Source organism: Bradysia coprophila (genome assembly GCF_014529535.1).
Source record: "Bradysia coprophila strain Holo2 chromosome IV unlocalized genomic scaffold, BU_Bcop_v1 contig_106, whole genome shotgun sequence".
Taxonomy (NCBI): Eukaryota; Metazoa; Arthropoda; class Insecta; order Diptera; family Sciaridae; genus Bradysia; species Bradysia coprophila.
Window position 1 is genome coordinate 957,463 of NW_023503372.1, and position 18,991 is coordinate 976,453.

The 18,991-nt window shown below is 40.6% G+C and overlaps 1 protein-coding gene across 8 annotated transcripts in view; it reads left to right on the plus strand.

Moving 5' to 3' along the window:
• LOC119070748 (chromodomain-helicase-DNA-binding protein 7) overlaps positions 1-18,991 on the plus strand; it is a 47,256-nt gene that overhangs the window by 16,364 nt on the left and 11,901 nt on the right. For 4 of the 8 annotated variants that reach the window (XM_037175212.1, XM_037175218.1, XM_037175219.1 and 1 more), the window contains exons 2-10: positions 5,381-5,865; positions 5,969-6,099; positions 6,168-7,908; positions 8,042-13,898; positions 13,961-14,132; positions 14,208-14,295; positions 14,512-14,665; positions 14,755-14,920; positions 15,012-15,101. In XM_037175212.1, the coding sequence (XP_037031107.1) occupies positions 6,056-6,099; positions 6,168-7,908; positions 8,042-13,898; positions 13,961-14,132; positions 14,208-14,295; positions 14,512-14,665; positions 14,755-14,920; positions 15,012-15,101 (8,312 nt within the window). In that variant the 5' untranslated portion in view covers positions 5,381-5,865; positions 5,969-6,055. The remainder of the gene's footprint in view (positions 1-5,380; positions 5,866-5,968; positions 6,100-6,167; positions 7,909-8,041; positions 13,899-13,960; positions 14,133-14,207; positions 14,296-14,511; positions 14,666-14,754; positions 14,921-15,011; positions 15,102-18,991) is intronic. The other 4 variants (XM_037175213.1, XM_037175216.1, XM_037175220.1 and 1 more) reach the window with 2 other exon arrangements.

Here is an 18,991-nt window from a genome sequence, read left to right on the forward strand (position 1 = left end):
GGTAACGAACCGTCATGTCTGCTAGATACTTCAGTGCTGCCAAATGTTTATAAATGATTATGCTCCTACTGAGCGTTATGTCTTGCACACGTTTTGCAACCAGCCAAAATGGTTTCGTTTTATTTTGACGGTGCTACGTGTATGGCGTTTGTAAATTTTGATTGTTTCCACCCCGGAACGAATAAATGTGATTACATCGTGGTGTTCGGAGGTATAGCACTAGTACACCGATATGGTTGGTGTATGAATTGAGACAGGTATTCGCTGAGGTTTTTGTTGTGGATAGTAATTTCCTATCGTGGTTCTTAACCACTGGAACACGGTGGTCGCTGGTTGTCATTTATTGTAGACTTTAATGCACATTGGCAGTGTGGACGGAAATGGGAGACTAATTGATGCAATTTGATTAGTGACTAGTGACAACGCAGGCGAGAAAATAGTTATTTTTCCACCTTAGCTGAACCTTCGGGAGCCTTTGTTGTGAAATGCATTATATTGACATCAGGAAAATAGTAGGAAATTTAATTTTCACGGGTGGTTTGTGGCAATCGCAATGTAAATTCCAACTTTTTTTCCCTCTGTCAACAAATGCCTATTTCATATGTGATTTACTTCACTAGACATGAGAAAATGACGTTTTGTTGACAATTTGTCTGATGACAGTTCGGTGTAGAAAATGTGTATTTTCACCCCTTTTATTTTGACAGATGAAAAACAGAAGTTTTCTCCACCGAACTGTCAAATTTGTCTTTGTTTTGAAAAACTGATGTTTTTGTTTGGCGAAAAAAACGGGTAATCGCACCTCGCACACATCAAAATCGTTGAAAAAAAAAGAAAATTTCAATTCGAGCAATTCGACCTGGTTGGAATATTTTTTTTTCTTCACTCGGTAAACAAATAACTAGTTCAGTCCACCATTAATTTACCTTTGATTGAAGTTACGATACATCTTTGAATTCTTCTTCGTTTTCCAATTTAACGTTACAGTTCCTTTAAATTGGATGACTTGTTTCGTCATTCCGTTACGATATCCTCCATCCTCTTATGATTTTCCCAGTCGTCATTAAAATGTTTGCCTCTCTTCGTTCAATCTTATTTATTTATAAAATTATGTGACTCCGCTAAATATTCAGACGATGTCTCCAATTGCGTTCGCTTTTTTTCGCTCGCTCTAAGAAAAAAAAATGTAATTTTCAACCTCCCACTTTTCATCTGATTGAATGAATATTCTACAGCAACGAATATATGCAGACATTTTCTCTTCAATTACACCCAGTTGAACCGCAGGCGTAGTTATAAAAATGTACACCACACTTGCCATGAAAATATCAGAAATATTTTCACTATAAATGGCCTCCTCTTTCCCATCACAAACGTAAAAACCGATGTCAAATGTTTCCAGCAACTTTATATGTTGCTGATAAAAAAAGGCCAGAGGTTTCCATCACAAGTTCATCATCTCGTGGCAATTAAAACAAAAAACCAAAATCAATCTAAATTTCATCATAATTATGCAATGCAGAGTACTTTTCATCCAGCAGAAGGAGCAGCAGCAGCAGCACACACAAAAAAAATTATATCGAGAACAACAAACAAAACAACAAAACAAAACGCCGTAGTCGCTCTTTCTGCGCACGGTCATCTTTTTCCATATTTTAATATAATTTCCCTCAACTCGTATATACATGTACCGCACAATATATCAAAAGATTATGCACCCACCTAAAACCATTGAAGAAAATATCTGTGTGTACCACATTCGCTAGTTGGGTATAACATCAAAATAAATCCCGTGAAAAATCAATTTTCTTTCAATACGTGCTAACATTACGGAGCAATGAAATTTCCGCTGTATATAAGTTCGAGTTCGATTTAAGCACAGAGTCGTAGCATTCCATCATCTAATGTTATCACATCCGTACATTTCTGGTACTTCTATCATTTGGTTCGACTCGTTTTTTTTTTTTTTGTTGTTGTTGCTGTATACCACCACCCGACCGTCAGAATTACAATTTTCCTTAAAAAAAAAAAGTTTTGTCTTTGGTCGGAAACCAGAACAAAATGTTTTGCGAACGGGCAAAATGCAAAAAGGAAAAATATTAAATCCGAAGGGAGAAGAAATGTTGTTGAAAATTGTAACCAATAATTTAGTTTTCCCATGCAACAACAACGAAAACCTAAGCGACACATTCATTTTGTTCATTATCATAATTAAAAATCAATACAAATACGATGGTCGACGACGGTACGGTGGTGGTACATATATATATTTTATGTGTACACACAGCACAATTTACTGAATAAAACCATCCCATATTTATACCCAGCAAAACCAGCATATTTTGTCTACTTTACATTACTTAAATGTAATACGACTCTCGCAATAAAATCAATACACATTCACATAAAATCTCGAAACCCTTTTGTATTACACGTATAATATGGAGTGTGTATCATGTATAATAGTAACATGTATATCTATACATTTATACACACAACATTCGCTGCTCCTCTGACACTATCATTTGAATGAAATTTGGACGAAGAGGAAGACGTAAAACACGGCAAATGATAATCTGTGGTGCCCTTTTTTCAAGCGAAGAAAAGGAACGAGAAATTTACTTTTTGTTATAAGAAAAACATATTTTCGAGACAATCTTTCGTTGCTGTATGTTCAGCATTCGATACTAATGCCAAACAAACGACACGACGAGAAGACAAAAAAAAAATTGTTTATTGAACGTAACGGAAAGGTATAAACGGGGAGTCAAATGACATTGAGAGTTGGCTTGCTCACATATTTATTGGGACATGTGGTTTTTCGTCTTTTTTTTTGGTTTGATATGTGTGTGAGTTTAAAATTCAATATCCTTTTTGTGTAAAACTTCAATGCAGACATTTTAATGATTTGCGAAGAGGTAACCTAGGCAAACGAATGTATATTATGTTGAGAATATTATACACGTATCTATGTCGTATGCCTGAATCGCTACCTACTTACAAAATATTGCTATACACACACACACACAAAAAGATGGTGAACATGACAAGGATTATGTTGATCGATGAATTTGAAAATGTGCAATCAACGCAATATTGCTTAATGGAATCATGTTTCGTTATTCGTCATCTAACTTAAAGTTCATTCGGTCCACCTATATGACAACTAACAAATTTACAAATGAAGTAAAAGATTTTACAGGCTACATGCGTCAAGCACTACTTCGAAGTACCGAAATCTAAAGTTTTATTTCCGTATCTTTATTGACCTCGGCTACGCCTCGGATCAACAAAATACTAACGTACTTTTCATCATTAGTAGTTATGTAAAAGACTACTACAGGCTACTCGCTACTTGCAACTAAAATTGTACTTTACTTATGTCATGAGCTCTCGACGCCCTCACATGAAAAATCCATTACAAAACTCGGAATAAAAATGAAAAGTCATCTTTGCATGTGTTCATTGACCTCGCCTTCTCCTCGGGGTGTACGTAGTTCACCCTAAAGCTCGACCTTTCAGTTTTATTTCCTGTTGTCATTGTTGATTCGAGGTAAAGCCTGGGTCAATTGACGCACGAAAACGTAACTTTTACAATAAATACTTCGTCAGAGTGAAGTTTTTCGTTAGTAGGTAGTATATATAGACCTATGCATGCCCATCTTTCATGTCACATACCAAAAATATTTGAATGTGTGCAGTGTCCTGGACAATAATTGTTTTTGCGACCGGGTTAAAATTCTTATCGAAAACAAAAAATCCTTGAAATGAAACCCCAGAAGGGTGTGATACATAGACTACAATTGCAGAGTTTTTTACTTTCTTCAAATTAATCTGAATCCCAGCGCACGAAAATGGTTTACAAACATTCAAAAGCTGCATTCCCTCTTTGATGTGAACAGACACCGAAGGAATTGCTATCAATAGCATTCTTACTAAAGTATCATCGTTGACAATACTGAAACTACAAATCCAAATACAAAGAACGAATGTAATTGGAGTGTGAAAGGTTTCGTAGTTTCATTAAAAGCAATGACTTTGAGGCTCTTATATTTACCCTATGCGCTCAAATGTTACGGTTTTATACATTACCTCAGACGGCAAAGTTCTATACAAAATGTTCTTTCAACCAGCCTTTAATCGCAATCAGACAAACAAACAAAAAACGAGTTCCAGACTAAGAGCAAAACAATTCGAAATGGAGCCCTGTTTATGTTCGCACTGTCTTGGGGGCAAAGTTTTGCGCCTTATGTTGTTTAATTATTCATAAGCGTAGAGCTTTTCCCCTTAGGCGCTGCGATGTATCATCGGTCGAATTGTATGTTTAACGATCCCGAAATAGTTTCCGCATAAAATCTCAATTTATCTGAACACATTTGATCTGTTTTTAACAACTAAACCGCAGAGGCGAGTAGGTTGGCTTAATTCAAATAAAAAACACAAAAAAAAAACGCTCGAAACATTCGAAACATTTTAATATTTCTGTCGTCTCGTCTGCTGAGTGTCTAGTCAAGCTTATATTTCAATGAAATTACGACACTGCGCCTATCTCTCTATATTTCGTATACTTGAAATTGGATTTTGTTTGTGTTTTGTGCTTCGAATATACGTGTGTCAGTGTCTGTGTGGACTGGGTCTGTGTATACGGAGTGTATTTTTTCTCGTGTAACATTATAACGGCGTTGTTGAATGATTTTACACGATGGTGCCCCGGTGCGGGTGTTTTGTTCCATCTGTTATCGGAATTGTAATACATTTTCAGCTCGAAATGGGAATTTCATTGATGCTGGCAGCTATTGAAAATTGAAAATATTTTTGGAGAGGATTTTTATTTTTAAATTAAATGAAATGGTTCGGAACCCACCACCATTGACTTTGCAATTAAAATCGATTCGGTTCAATTGAAGAGAAACCGAAAGATTAATGTGACAACGAAAACTGAATACGGTTTTGCTGTACATCGAAATCGAATCGAAAAGGTCGCAGACGTGTGTTGCTTCGGCCTGGAGGCGATATATATAACTAAGATGCAAATAATTAGCAAAGTTTTTCGAAGAGCAATCGTCTTATGCGTACAGCTCACAGGGGTGAAACTTAAAACAAATTGCTGATTAGCACATTTTTGATTTTTGTAACCAGCCCTGTACGAATGTCCGTTCATATACCGAACCGTTTTTTCATTTTTCAAGAAATCGAAATTTAGGCAATGGCCGAATTCTTTGGTATCGAAATGGTGCTCAGCATAGAGTTTGTTGATAATTTTAAACTAAATCGTCAACTTATTAGATCACTTAAGTTAAGTTGTTCTGACCCTCTGTACTTACATTCCCTTTCTTTTCTGACCAATTGATTTACGTTTCTTTTCTTTTTCTATTTCCAGACATCATGCATGCCAACAACGCACCATTTTCCATTGAATGAAATTCAATCCACCACACTTTCCATTTAAATAATTATGGAAGAGTCATCATCGTCAACCGATCGTTTAGTGGATGACGATCATCTGCCAATGATCACATTGACCAACTAAATGCACACAATCCAATAAAGGAGAAACCAAGAAAACCAAGTAAAAAGAAAAGGAAAATCCTCCGGAAGAAAAATTTCAAAAAATTGGAAAAGTCTCGTGACCACCATACACACAACCGGACATTTTTTTAACATTAACGTACATTGGAGACCAATACTCTCTCCTTGAAGCAAATTTTTTTTATATTTTGTTAGAATTTTGTTTGTCTATTTTGTATTCCGTTCAAAAAAACACCGCCAGCGAATAACATCGTGTTGGAGCAGAAAACTGACCCCACTGCTAATTTATACATATGAACAAGGACGAAGCGGACAGAGTTTCGTTATTAAATTATTGTAAGTGAACCAATTTTAGATCTTTAGAACTCAGCTTTTGTTCTTCAATTGATTCGATTCCAATTTCTTTTCTATCTATTCTACGAACTGGTCGATACAACAGACACGCTTAGTAGATATTAATAGAGTAACGTAACAAAGTGCAAAGTTTACTCGAAATTAAATTATTTGATAATTTGTCTAATTCTAAATGGATGGAAATGCGCAGAATATGTTTCACGGAAATCATCAAGGGTAAGTCCATTGGACGTTCGAATTGAATCGCTCACGATTTTTACCTAACAATTCGATTCCGTTCACAGTGATGCATACTACCGATACGATGCAGCCGCACCACGACCGATGGGACCACCTGGCGCGTACGCCCGACATCGTGCTCCACATCCGTTGCAACAGCAACAACCCCAATATCCATCATACCAATCACCTGCGGACAACATGTATTCCATGGGTGATCAACACGGCGGTTTAGCTGGTCTTGGTGATTTGGGTGGATGGGGAACGCCGGCCAATGCACAAGCTGGTCCATATCCGGCAAGTGGAATGGCATACGGACATCCACAAGCTGCACCACAGTCGCAACGTCAATCACAATCACAGGCTGGCTATCGGCAACACATTTCCGCGTATCCACAACAAGATCCGCAGAAAATGCAATTTCCTGGCCAGCAAGGACTGATGCTCCAACAGCAAGGCTATGGAGCGTTGAGTCAACAACAAGCCCAGCAACAACGTGTTCCACAGCATTACAGCCAAGCAGCTGCGCATCCGATGTATCCGGGAGCCCCCCAAGCTCAACCGACGAGTCAATCGCAGTATGGATCGTATGCGTCAACGGCGGCAATGCAACATCAATCGAGTCGACCACCACAACATGTATCTTACGGACATAGCCAATTAGATCAGCCAAGTTATCAACATTTAACTAATTCGGCAGCGCCCAATCTGCATTTGCCAAGTGCCCAAAGTCAGCCCCAACAACATTCGAATCATCCGAGTCAACAGAGTCAAGGTCATTTGGGTCAAGCACAGCAGAGTCACATATCACATCCAGTTCAGCCACAATCTCAAATTCATTCAAATCAGGTTGTTCATCCACCGCAACAGCAAGCACATCCGCAGAACCATTCACAGCATCCTGGACTTGTTCCTCATTCAAATGTCCAACAAAGTGCATCAAATATACCGACAAGTGTACAGCAATCTCATTCGAATTTGGGCCATTCGCAGTCACAACATCCCCAACAGCAGGCTCAACTTCAAAATCTAATGCATCCCGTCGGATCTGTGCCCGTTCAACTTCAACCGCCTTTAGTTTCTCAACAGCAGCAACAACAAAATCAAACGGGCCATCCAATCGGCCAACAGCTCGGTTTACAAATGCCACATAATCATCCTGTGCAAGGCTATGGAGTACCACATCCGAACCAATCTGGGCCACAGCAAACACCATACATTACACCATCGAAGCCACAATCACAATCACAGCAACAACAGCAATCCCAAGCTCAACAAATGGGTAGTAGTCCACAGTATCGAGCGCCATTTCCCCAATTATCACCACAAATGTCACCGCGACCACCTCAAATGTCGCCACATTCACAAATGTCTCCACGACAAGTAATGTCGCCCGCCAAACCATTACAACAAACTCCACTATCACCACATCCGCATATGCCGAGCGGTCCGAGCCCACGACCTAATCAGCAATCTGGCATGCCCACTCAGCAGTCATCTAAGGCATCATCCGGATCGGTGTCCACATTGCAAGCATTGGAACAGATGGTAATGCCTCCGTCCAACAATAACGGTGGCAATAACATTGAATATCCGCCGTCACCGTATCGGCCGCCATTGCATCAACAGCAACAGCTGCAATCGAATCCGCTGTCACCAATGGGACCACGAATGCCAATGTCGCCCCAACATCAACAATGGCCAGCAATTAATCGACCGTCTAGCGGTCTAGGAAATAACACAAATTTAAATCATCAGCAGCAGCAACAACAGCAACTTATGTACGATCAACAAAACATGCCACAGGCAAGTAGCAACAAAACATTTTCGTTTTTAGTCCCATTCCAAATTACAATTCCTCTTTCCGAGGATTTTTTTGTAAAATTATTTCACCTGTCTCCCACGTCGACTGATCAACTTTTTTCTTTTCGTTTTACAGAAAGTATACGCACAATTACCATCTATGTCGCAAATGAATGAATTAACTCCCCTATCGATGCCACCGACCAGTCGAAGTTTGTCACCGTTCAATATTGCCGAACTGGACAGTAAAAAGCCAAGCGAATACAGTATGATGCAACAGTCGTCTGAGCCGGCACTAAGCATACCGAATTTAGTCAATCAAGATACTCCGGTATCGACGGCCGACGTTAATTTGCTCGATCCATTTTCGGCTGTCATGGAACCAATTGCACCAACCGTGACGCCCGTTCCTATAGAGAAAACTCATTCGGAAAATACTCATCAACTTCAACAGCAGATGCTACATCAGCCTCAACTCCACCGACATGATGACATACCACAACAGCAGCAGCAGCAACAACCATCACTTCAGCATCAACAATCAATGATGGCTGATCAACAGCTGCAGCAACATAGTTCATCAACAAATTTACAAAATCAAAATCAGATCAATCAATCACAACAGTTGCATCAACCGCAACTCAATACACCTCCTCAACAACAACAACAACAAATTGAACCACATCACGCATTGCAAGCATCGACCAATGACGATTCATCGATGATGCAATCGCTGAACGACAATTCGAATTCGAACAAGTCGATGCCGGCACAGTCATTGGATGTCATGAAATTATCCGAATCCGATTCGACGAATGAAAATTCGAATCATCCGCAGGAGAATATCAATGAAGAAAGCATGTCTTCGCTTCGTGGCAATGACGATCAAAGTCAAGACGGACTGTCAGCTGAAACAATGAAAAGTATAACTGAAACATTACGATCGCCTGAAGCCAGTCCGCCGCCACAAGAAGAACCGGAACCGGATCCACAACCTATCGAATCGACACATTCGGAACCAGAGCCAATGCCACAAGAGTCTCAAGCCGAAAGTGTACCATCACCGACACCAGAAGAAAGTTCGGAAACAAATGAAATTGAAGCAACACTGCCCACCACCGAACCAACGCCAGTTGAACCAGCTCCAATTACACCACCAATCGTAATTGCAGCTCCGATCGCTCCTTCTATTACACCGCCCGAAGAGAATCTTCCAATAGTGGAGTCGACTTCACAAGCGGAACCCACACCAACTGCACAACCGCAAATAACAACGAACGTACAGACACAACCGACTGCCGTATCGAGTGCAACTCAGCCTGCTGTTGTACAGAATGCATTGAATGCCCAGTCACAGATGATGCAACCGACAGTGCCCATGACTATGATGCCTGGGCAAACCATGTACGATCCAATGTTGATGGGAGCTCGTCCGCCAGTGGCTACAACCGGAATGCATGGAATGATGGGTTATCCACCAGCTCCAATAACTCATCACGCTGAAAGGGCTGCGTTGCAACAACAATTACAGGAAATGTACTGCATGCCACCGAATCAAGAAATTCAAGAGAAAATTGTTAGACTCCAAGAACGATTGAATTTGCTCAGTCAACACGAGGCAAACGATCAGTGTACTGGTGGACCACAATGTATATTACAAAGTCCATTGTATTCAGCGCCAATGATCGACAGTCCACAAGTATCAAGTACGACTGGACGAGGTCGTGGCCGAGGATCGTCAAAGCCCAGAAAACCCCGAATTAAGAAAGCAGAAAAGTTACTATTGCAACAGCAACAGCAGCAACAACAACTATCACAAATCAGTGCCGATTCTGGAGACAGTTTACCGTTGAAAAATCCAGAACAATTACCGGTGTCCGAGGATTGTGTCACACCCGGCGCTGGATTGGCCGGCCTGACCGAATTGAGCAACGAAATGACTGATTTGAACGAAGGTGACGACCAGTCGCAAGATAGATCATTTGCTGATCTCGATGCATCAACAACCGAGGGTCGAAAAACGAAAAAACCCCGAAAGCCTCGCACGCCCAAAGATCCGAATAAGATCAAACCAAAAGCTCCGAAAGAGCCAAAGGAACCGAAAGAGCGCAAGAAGCGTGAACCACGTGATCCCAATGAACCGAAAAAGAAACGCGGTCGCAAGCCCAATGCTGAAAAACAGTTGCTGGATCAAAGCGGCGATCAATCAATGTCGTTGGACACAAGTACCGAATTAAATCGTACCGACGACGCATCGTCACCGATTCCAACGAATCAGTCTGATGATGGTAAGTCAAATGATGGAAATAATCTGTTGGGAGGAAGTGATGAAGTTACCGATTTTGATGACATTCCAGTGTCGAAAATTCCAATAAAAAGCTTGCTAGAAGATGCAGCTAAAAAGGCTGAATTGGAAGGTGAAAATTCGCAAAGTTCCATGCCCGAAGATGGTAGCACGCCGAAACGAAGTAGAAAATCAACCGGTGGTCCACGACCAGGCAGTGGACGAAAGCGAGGCAGTACAAAGAGTGGCAAAAAGCGCTTGAGACACCGCGGACGCATTGTACCCGAATCGGATGGCGAAGCCGATGATTTGATAACAACGCCACCACCCAGTCCGCCGATTGATCCTGAATTCGATAGTTCCAAGCGACGATCGGCTCGTAACACTCAACGCAAGAAGTATGTCGATGATGTTATGCTGAGTATATCGGATGAAGAGTCCGGAATCATTTCGCCGACCCCAGTCAAAATTCCGAAGGAAAAGAAAGACGATTCGGAGAAGAAGGATGCGGATGGTGAAGATTTGGACAAAACTGATGAAGGCGATGAAGTTTCTACCACCGAAAATGTGGACAGTGCTGAGAAGAAGGAAAAGGTGGAAAAACCAGAAAAGAGAAGTGAAAAGGCGGAAAAATCAACGGAAATCGATAACAAACCGAACTACGTGTACGTAAATACGACGGACGAAGACTCAATGGTCGTTCAGCATGTGTTGGCAATGCGAATGGGTAAACGGGAATTGTTACCAGAACCGAAACAAAAGAAACGAAAACCGAAAAAGGAAGATGAAAAGTCCGTCAAAGATGAGGCGGAAAAAGAAAACGAGGAAAAAGACGAGAAGATTGAGGAGAAATCGGAGGAGGATAAACCAGCCGATGAAACTACTGACGTCAAACCTGAAAAAGAAGACGTCGAAATGTTAGAGGTGCCAACAATCCCTAAAGAAACTGACGAAGAAAGTGAAACGAACGATGACCCGAAATCCAACAAAGATGCTCCATCTACGGACACTGAAGAAGAGGAAGCTGTGGTAACAGAGAAAGTGGATAAGGAGGAGAAGGAGGACAAAAAAGAAGAAGTCGCCGAGAAAGAGGAAATGGAGGTGGACGAAACCAACGAAGATACCGTTGAAGACAAAGACGAGAAAATGGAGGATGAGGAGGAGGAAGAGGACGTAGCATCGCCCAAAGAAGTCACAGAAAAAGTCGACGATAAGTCAGATAATGACGAGACCAAAGAAATTGAACCGAAAGTCGAAAAGAAAAGCGATGACACAGAGCCAAAAGTCGAAACCGATGCATCGTCAAACAAATCCGATTCGGATTCAGATTCATCATCCGATTCGGAAGACGAAAAGGATAAACCACCGCCAGTTATGGTCGATGTGGAAGAGTATTATGTGAAATATCGCAACTTCTCGTATCTGCATTGTGAGTGGCGAACCGAAGAGGAATTGTTCAAGGGAGATCGTCGCGTTGCCGCCAAAATCAAACGTTTCCAATTGAAGCAAGCGCAACAAATGAACATTTTCGAAAATCTCGATGAAGATCCCTTCAATCCGGACTTCATTGAAACGGATCGTGTATTGGACGTATCCGAACACACCGACTCGCAGACCGGTGAAAAGGCCACACATTACCTTGTCAAGTGGAAGAGTTTACCGTATGAAGACAGTACATGGGAATTGGAGAAGGACGTAGATCCAGTCAAAATTGAGCAATTCTATCAATTCACCAAAATTCCACCGAAAGACAAATGGAAACCGAAACGTAGACCAACTGCTGAACAGTGGAAACAGTTGCCGGAGACACCTGTCTACAAAGGCAACAACACGCTGCGACCGTATCAATTGGAAGGATTGAATTGGTTGAAATTTTCGTGGTACAATTCGCACAATTGTATCTTGGCCGATGAAATGGGTCTGGGTAAAACCATTCAAAGTTTGACCTTTGTCCACTCGTGCTACGAGTATGGAATGCGTGGACCATTTTTGGTTATTGCTCCACTGTCGACCATTCCCAATTGGCAGAGAGAATTCGAAAGCTGGACCGACTTAAACGTTGTCGTTTACCACGGTTCGGTGACTAGCAAGCAAATGATTGCCGAATATGAATTTTACTACAAAAACGACAATGGCAAGACTATCAAAGACTTGAACAAATTTAATGTTTTGATCACAACGTTCGAGATGATTGTCACCGACTACGCTGATTTGAGATTATTCAATTGGCGAGTATGTGTTATCGACGAGGCTCATCGCTTGAAGAACCGTAACTGCAAACTGCTCGAAGGCCTACGACAATTGAACTTGGAACATCGAGTTTTGCTGTCCGGAACCCCACTGCAGAACAATGTCAACGAATTGTTTTCGTTGCTGAATTTCCTCGAACCGACACAATTCGCTAGCTGCGATGCTTTCCTCAAGGAATTCGGTAGTCTGAAAACCGAAAGCGAGGTACAGAAATTGCAAGCCCTGCTGAAACCGATGATGTTGCGTCGTCTAAAGGATGACGTGGAAAAGTCATTGGCACCGAAAACGGAGACAATTGTCGAGGTGGAGCTGACCAATATCCAGAAGAAATACTACCGCGGCATCTTGGAGCAGAATTTCTCGTTCTTGAAGAAAGGAACGACGGCACAGAATATTCCAAATCTGATGAACACCATGATGGAGTTGCGAAAGTGCTGTATTCATCCGTATCTGCTGAACGGAGCCGAAGATCAAATCCAATACGATTCTCGACACACCCACGGTGAAGATCCCGATTCCTACTACAAAAACTTGATTTTATCCGCCGGTAAAATGGTGCTCATTGACAAACTGTTACCGAAACTGCGGTCGAACGGCCATCGAGTGTTGATATTCAGTCAGATGGTTCGTTGTTTGGACATTCTAGAAGATTATCTGATTTACCGCAAGTATCCGTTTGAACGAATTGATGGTCGGATTCGCGGTAATTTGCGTCAGGCTGCCATCGATCGATACTCGAAACCAGATTCCGATCGATTTGTATTTTTGCTGTGTACAAAGGCTGGTGGTTTGGGTATTAATTTGACCGCTGCCGATACGGTCATCATCTACGACAGTGATTGGAATCCACAGAACGATTTACAGGCACAGGCTCGTTGCCATCGTATCGGACAACAGAAAATGGTGAAAATCTATCGTCTGCTGTGCCGTAACACATACGAACGTGAAATGTTTGACAAGGCCTCGTTGAAATTGGGTCTGGACAAGGCTATTCTACAGAGCATGAACACCGGCCTCAATTCATCCGGCAAGGAGACCGGAACACGTCAATTGTCTAAGAAAGAAATCGAAGATTTACTGAAGAAAGGTGCCTACGGTGCCGTAATGGACGACGATAACGCGGGTGATAAATTTTGCGAAGAAGACATCGACTCGATTTTGGAGCGTCGAACGCAAGTTATTACCATGGAGTATGAGAAAGGTTCAACGTTCTCCAAGGCATCATTTGCCGCTTCCGGTAATAGATCGGATATTACGATTGACGATCCAGATTTCTGGACGAAATGGGCAAAGAAGGCGGAAATTAACGAAAATGCCGGCGAGCCGGAACAGGAAGATTTGATCATTGCCGAACCGAGACGACGCACACAAATCAAACGCTATGGCCACGATGAGGGTGTCATGGATATGTCCGAAGAATCGGCACAATCTGCACAGTCCGATGAAGAAGAGGGCATGGGTAAGAAAGGCGTGAGAGTTTTCTGTTTGGATTTTGGTTTCTAACAATTCTTTACAACACAGGCCTGCGTAGCAAACGAAAACGCGACAAATTCAAGAAGGGTAAACCCGGAAACGACGATTACATTCCCAGAGATCGTGACACATTGGCTGCTCTCGGAATGGAAGATGTTACGTACGGATCGTGGGCCCGATCTGAATGCTTCAAAGTGGAAAAGGGTTTACTGTCCTATGGGTGAGTTGGGTTGTGTACACCGAAGCATTTTGTGTCGCGGTGAACATTTTGAACGAAAATCTGTTTTTCTTGTAGATGGGGCCGATGGACTGAAATCAATGAACAAGGCCAGTTCAAACGTGGCTGGGCATTGTCCGACATCGAAGATTGTGCGCGAGTAATTGTAAGTAAATCGGCGATCTGTTCATATTGCATTGGGCCGTGATCCACATGATGCTTACCATGCTAATATTGAGAGAACTTTAGGTTCTCGCTGAATTCAACATATTCTCAATAAATACACTGATGGACAATCGCGGAACAAAAATCAAAATGAAATTCTCATACACTCAGACCCCGTTAGATCGAATTCAACTCAAACTTTCTGCATTCATTTCAGCTTCTCTACTGTCTGCAAGTGTACCGCGGCGACGAGAAAATTAAGAATTTCATTTGGGATCTGATTACACCCACCGAATCGGGTGAAGAGAATAAGATCAGTCGCAATCACAGTGGCCTGCACAATTTGGTGCCGCGTGGACGCAATGCCAAAGGTAAGATCGCACAATGCTCCAGTTTCCGCACCTGCGTGTTCGTTGTTTTGGTGTTCTAAATTTTTCGTTTTTGATACTATCATTTTAAGGTCGTAAAGGCGGTAAGGGTCCGAAAGAGAATCCCGTGCCCAAAGAGAAAATACCCGGCGCACAAAATATTCTCGATCCGAATCATTGGAGTCGAGATGAGAAATATAATGCGGAAGAATTTTTGGAACCGCCGTATAAAAAGCACTTGGGACGACATGCCAACAAGTGAGTTTTGCCTTTCGATTCGATTTTTTTGTTCTTTGGCATAGAATACCTTCATCGTTCACATCCGTAATCGATTCAATTTTGTTTTTAGGGTTTTACTACGTGTTCGAATGCTGTACTACATTAAACATGAAGTGATCGGTGATTTGGTACAACAAATAACTGACGGAGCCGTTGCAAGGTAATTGACATTCACGACTTTTTACTCTTAAGAAATTTTCGTTTTTTTTTTCTTTTCTTTTTGGTTCGATTGCTAGTTCTTCCTCTACTTTTTCTTTGGTTCGAAAAAGGAAAATTTACTTCAAAACTGCAAAAGAATTGTTTGCGCCTCTTTGTTTGTTTCCCTTTTGTTCATTTGCCATTCATTTTGTGTTCGTTTCTTCATCAACAAAACTTCATTCATAGCTGAATTAGAGTCGTCGCGGCCACATTAAGTTTCGTTTCGATATTCTCGACGACACAAGCGATTTGAAAAATGATGACGCACAGTGTTCGATCCACGTGCATTGAGTGTTTGGGAAGGAAGGCCTACTCTCCTTTCAGCAAACGACTTCCTGTTGATACATTCTCCCTTCTACAGTGAGTAGAGCCCGAGACTCTCTTCAATTTTGTCAAATTCTTTAAGATCTAGACAAATTCGAGAAAAAAAATCCGCACAAATACCTCCAGGGCATGGTACAAGTCACGTGAAGTATGAAAATCAGTGTCATGGAACTAAAACTTGAACCATCATGTTAATCATACCTGAATATGGTGTGACCTATTTTCGTTGTTATATTTGTGCATTGTATTCCGACTGTATGGCATGCCAGGGCGTATCGAAAACTGCATTCAGACGTGTGGTCGGGGGATGACAAGGTGTTCGGGAAGAAGTCCAGCTATTGTCATGGAATGTTGTGTACACATACTGTCCAAGGTGTACTCAACCCACCAGCACCGAATACACTGTCTGCACCGACATATCGACTATCTCATACCACTAGCTAATCGTTTGTGTGTCAGGAAACACAAGTAACTTTTCTTGATGTCTCGGCAGGGACACCTCTTGGAGCATCGGAATCTTCAGCTCTTTTGTAGAGTTATGGATGCTCTCCTAGAACTTCGTTTTCAAAATTGCCCTCAATTCGCTACGCCCTATTGGCGATGCTGTTAACAGAAGCACGTTATAACCATTGCCGTCGTCGGTCAATTCTGCTATCCATTGGTTGTGTGCACTCTAATTGAAATCGCTTCAGTACTTATCGACACGAGAAGATTTATCAAAACGAAAACTTAATAGCGAATAAATGACCGCTGACCAATCCAACACACAATCGTCGGTCAGTCAGTCAGTTGCCTTAATTTTAAAGAAATTTTTTGCTTTTCGCTTCAGTTTTTCCCATAATTTTCTTCCCCCATTTCCCTAAATTCTTGCTTCATTTTCATCAAGTGGGCATGTCGGTCAAATCAAAAGTAAATCGGCAAACACTGGTACTGACTTCCCTATCCATTCATATACAGCAGGTCCATCCCACGGTCAGTAACAGTGTTTGTTTTAGTAAATTGAGATTAAGTAAAAAAAAATTGGAATTCCGAAAAAAGTTTAGTCGAAACAAATCAATGTGTTCACTTCAAATCCATTTTGTTCTTTCACAACACTCTACTCATTCTGTTCCCCTTCACTTCTATATTATTTCACTCTCTTCTATGTTCTTCCAAAAGAAATTGTTTTTTGTTTCTTCCTTTGACCGTGTTTTGATATTCTGACAATGTTTTTAATTTAATTAAAGCAATGATCCCATTGCTGCATTTAGGATAACACCATACGTTTCCCATTCTCTCGGAACGAAGCAGAGGTATTTGTTGTTTGTTTGTCTCTCTTTTTATTTAAAATAATCTTTTTACAAAAAACAAAAGTTCAAAGCAACGCAACACTTTTTATAAATGGAATTTTCTTGTTGAAAAATGTTTTTTTTTATTCGAAAGGCACAGAAAGAAGTACAGTATTTGTTATCCGTGTTATTTATCCCGTGAACGTTTCAGTGTTATTTTCAAATTGAAATATTTTTTTTACCAAATTTTCTTCCTCATCAAAATATGTAATACTCACTCACACCACCACCCCAAGAAATCAGACCCCATCCAACCCATTTTTTCCGTTTCGAATTTATTTTGCGAGAGTCACCACCGTTTCCGTATTTGTTGTAAATTGTGTCCGACATTAAGTTCGACCGAATTTATTTTTCGCATTGAATGTGTCGCTTATTGTTCTGTATTTTTGCAATTATATTTTCTCTGCTTCATGTTTGGTTTGGGAAGAACGATTTCAAATCTTTCACAATCTGTTACGTTCACAAGAATAATGGACAAATGTTGACCCAATAAAATCGCTTACTCTCGGCAAAATGGATTCGGGTCATGTGTCAATCTCGGAACATGTACTCGTTGTCGGATTAATAAACTTGTTCTTAAATGAAAGAACTATAGGTGTCCGGCTACTGGTACACTTGTCCGGTCTGGAGACTGGTGTCGCCGTCCCAGTTTTTTCTGAATTCTTTTTGTATGAATGGGAGCGGCTCAACAGCCCTTTTTTGGTAGTAAATTAGCTCGTTAATATATGCAAGTGGAAGCACAGACAACATAGCCTGACTGGCCCTTCGGGCGTTATATGCAAAAAAAAAGCTTTGTAAAAAGCTCTTCATTGCCCATTTACACAAAAATCAAAAAGCCCTTCGGGTCTAACATGCAGAGCTTTGAAAATTCAATTTTTCTACGTTGCACATTTTCCCTGGTCAAAAATCAAAACCATCGGTGTCAATCCACTCATCAAACATAATTTTTCAATTCTATAGTCATTGCCTATTGGTCAGTGTGTCTATCAAATCCCAGGCTCGATGCATCTGAGGTTCGGTATCATGAAAAACTCGAAAAGTATTTTCTTAGAAAACAGGCAGCAGAATCAGAAAACTTAACTTAAATTCCGGTCGATTAGGGTATTTTGTTGGCATGAATTAATTAGTAATTGTGTCATATCATTACATTACCCGATACGAAAGACTTTAGTTTTTGAGCCCTAAAAGTGCCCTGAGGAGGCCAAGTGTGTAATATTGTAGAAAATTCAGATGGATGTCAAATTGAAGATATTGAATATTAGAATTAAAGAATAAAATTTTTGATGTAAGTTCTGGCGTGCCCGGTTTGCCGGATAAGTTGAAAATCCTTGTTAGGCACGACAGACCTTACAACAAAATATTTTCATTTTACCTTCGATATTTTGCGAACAGAAGACACCTGAAATCTGTTCGAAAAGACAGACTGCTTTTCATTCCATCCCATTCACTTCTTTCTAATGAACATTTTTGTAATTTGCTAGTAAGACTTTTGTTCCAGTTTTGAATTTTAAATGTGTGTTACGCTTTACGTTCCATTTTTTTTCTTTCTTTCAAAGAAAGGATTTTTTGCCAAAATATTCGAATTTTGTTTCAATTTGTTTTTTTGTTTTCATTCAATTCGTTCAGCACGACATTTTTTACTGAATTCAATTGAATGCCCAGCAAACAAATCAAACGAACCCAACAAAGAAGATTGTTTTTGTTGACAAAACAATTTGTTTGCTGAACAAACGAAAATTCTTCTTAACCTTTTGCTTCCTTTTGTTCCGTTGAATTTGATTGAATGAAAATCGAAACCGATTCTCATTCATCCAAGTGTCAATGGACATTTTCTTTTTCATTGTTGAGCGTTCAAAATTTTTTTATCAGAACTAAAATTTACAAAACAAAAACCTTCTCGTAAACTCGTATTACAAATCTCACCACGAGAGCAAATTGGAATGGCGAATCGGGCGTTCGATATGCTACAAAATTGGTTGAATTGGTTGATTTGCATTTTTATTTCATTTATGATTTAGACAAATTCTCAAATTGAACACATTGATTTGGCCGTACAAAAACGTTACATTTTTCCACCAATTTTCTTTTCTTCCTCTTTCCAAACATTTTTTTTTTGAATATTTTACCAACTTCACTCGATAGTGGATTTTTGAATGTTTGTGAAACAAATTTTGTTTGCACTGCTCCCATCTTCATTCTT